This window comes from Gastrolobium bilobum, unplaced genomic scaffold (assembly GCF_033153095.1).
Source record: "Gastrolobium bilobum isolate Gb01-03AN ecotype WA unplaced genomic scaffold, APGP_CSIRO_Gbil_v1 utg739, whole genome shotgun sequence".
Taxonomy (NCBI): Eukaryota; Viridiplantae; Streptophyta; class Magnoliopsida; order Fabales; family Fabaceae; genus Gastrolobium; species Gastrolobium bilobum.
The window spans coordinates 147,837-150,340 of NW_026897966.1; the positions used below are offsets into that span (position 1 = coordinate 147,837).

At 33.5% G+C, this 2,504-nt stretch overlaps 1 protein-coding gene across 1 annotated transcript; it reads left to right on the forward strand.

Moving 5' to 3' along the window:
• Nucleotides 1-326: 326 nt before the first annotated feature.
• LOC133311858 (uncharacterized) lies at nucleotides 327-2,123 on the forward strand. Its single transcript, XM_061512983.1, has 3 exons — nucleotides 327-1,830; nucleotides 1,918-1,939; nucleotides 2,048-2,123. The coding sequence occupies exons 1-3, from the start codon at nucleotides 327-329 to the stop codon at nucleotides 2,121-2,123; spliced, it is 1,602 nt and encodes a 533-aa protein (XP_061368967.1).
• The last annotated feature ends 381 nt before the right edge of the window (nucleotides 2,124-2,504 follow it).

A 2,504-nucleotide genomic window follows, 5' to 3' on the forward strand; every position in this document is an offset into this window, starting at 1 on the left:
ATAAAAAGGATTTCGAGCGTTTAATTTAAAAACAAAAAATTTACTGTTTTTTTAACGCTTGGTTTGTACTTTTAAAATTTAAATTCTAAATTTGACTTAAACCAAAACTAACTAATTTAAACTTTAAAGTTGACTCACTATAAATTATCTTTCTCATTGTGGCAAGGAAAAAAATAAATCATTGTCAGAAAATATAGCCATATAATTCTTAACAACTTATACCACATTGTTTTGGAAAGACATAATATTAACAATTTATAGTGAGTCAAACTTTCTTCTATAAGGTACTGCAGAGCAATGGGACATGCCTTTCTGATTACCCGTTAATGTCTCGCATCACCTGTGAATCTTTGCTTGATATGCAGAATCGATTAGTGGTTGATGAATTAATGTTTGACAGACTTTCTTTGGAAGAAGAGCATAAAAGACTGATGAATTTCCTCACTGATGAGCAGAGAGTTGTTTATGACAAAATCATTTCAGCAGATAGAGCAGGTAAAGGAGGGTTATTTTTCCTATATGGATTTGGTGGTACAAAAAAAACATTTATTTGGAATACTGTTTCGGCATCTGTTAGATCAAAAGTTGATATCGTACTTAATGTTACTCCTAGCGGAATTGCTTCCCTTCTGCTTCCTGGAGGACGAACAACACATCCTAGATTTCGTATTCCTATTAAAATCAATGAAGATTCAACGTGTAATATAAAGTTGAATTCTACTATAGCTGAGTTGCTGTCAAAAACAAAGTTAATCATTTGGGATGAAGCACCAATGGTGCATAAATTTTGCTTTGAGGCTCTGGATAGAACACTTAGAGATGTTCTTCGATTTTCTGATCCAAGGTGTGTTGATATGCCGTTTGGTGGAAAAGTTGTTGTTCTAGGAGGTGACTTTCGGCAAATACTACCTGTCATTCCTCATGGCAGCCGACAAGAGATAGTTCATACAACCATCAATTCTTCTAATCTATGGTCCCATTGTCATTTATTAACGTTGGCCAAGAACATGCGTCTTAATTCTGGAAGTAGCACTCACAATTTGAAGGAAATTAAAGAATTTTTTGAGTGGCTACTTAAAGATGGGGATGGTGATCTTGGAGATGATGTTGACAGAGAATCTATTATAATAATTCCAGATGAATTGTTGATCAGAGAATCGAAAGATCCGATTTCGGATATGGTTAATTTTGTTTACCCGAATCTCTTGGATAATATTTTAGATCAGACGTTCTTTAAAGAACGTGCTATTCTAACTCCTAAATTGTCCGATGTTGCTATGTTAAACGAGCACCTAATGTCTATGATTCCTGGTGAAGAAATGACATTTTTGAGTTCGGATAAAATTCTGAAGCAAGATGTGACTTCCTCCGTTAAGGATGATGAATTCACACCTAAGATCTTAAATACATTATCATGTTCGGGGATTCCTGATCATAAATTAACCTTGAAGGTTAAAGTTCCAGTAAAGCTATTAAGAAATATTGATCAGTCGAGAGATTTATGCAATGGCACAAGATTGCTTATTACAAAATTGGGGAATCATGTTGTTGAGGTAATTGTTCTTACAGGAAGCAATATAGGAGAACCTGTGTTAATCCCTATAATGACGATGAGCCTATCATGTCATACATTTCCTATAAATTTCCAAAGAAGACAATTCCCCTTGATTGTTTCGTTTGCCATGACTATCAATAAGAGTCAAGGACAATCACTTTCTCATGCTTCAATTTATCTCCCTAAGCCTGTCTTCACTCATGGACAATTATATGTGGCACGGTCTAGAGTAAAGAACAAGCATGGATTGAAGATTTTGATACTTGATGAAAATGGTTGTGTTACAAATAGTATCCTTAATATAGTTTACAAGGAAGTATTTCAAATATTATTGTAGTATATTTGGTTCTGTCTACGAGGAGGTAACATCGTTGTTTGGTACAGGTAAAGACAAAAAAATAAATTGTAAGGGAGTCCTTTTTTACTAATCTTCGTTGCCATTTGGTTTGAAGTTCGATCTTTTTTAACTGCTGATTTATTATTGTCATGCAGGATTCGTATTTCATCCACAATAGGTATATTGTTCACTGCTATTTTTGCACAAACAGTGTTTCATGGTAATCAATAGATTGATGTATTGTTATAACACTTTTGCTTTGTACTCACAAATTCATATTTTATTTTTCATACTTTCATTCATAGATTGTTTATCATTCATTTCTAAAAGGATGAAGGATCACAACATTTAAATATTTTTTGTTCCCATGTTGCGTTATTATATTTATGACGCTTGACTCTATTACAGACATGTCATACAAAAATGTTGTTATATGTTTTCATCATCACTGGGAAATACTGAAAGAAGCTGAGTCGAACTTTGTAATTTTTGAATGACCACATGACAAGGTAAAATGCAGCAATATACTTGCATGTGTTGCGTTAGCTTTTACAAGACAAACAAACCGATTTTTTTTCCTCCGTGCAACGCACTGGTAAGAAACTAGTTATA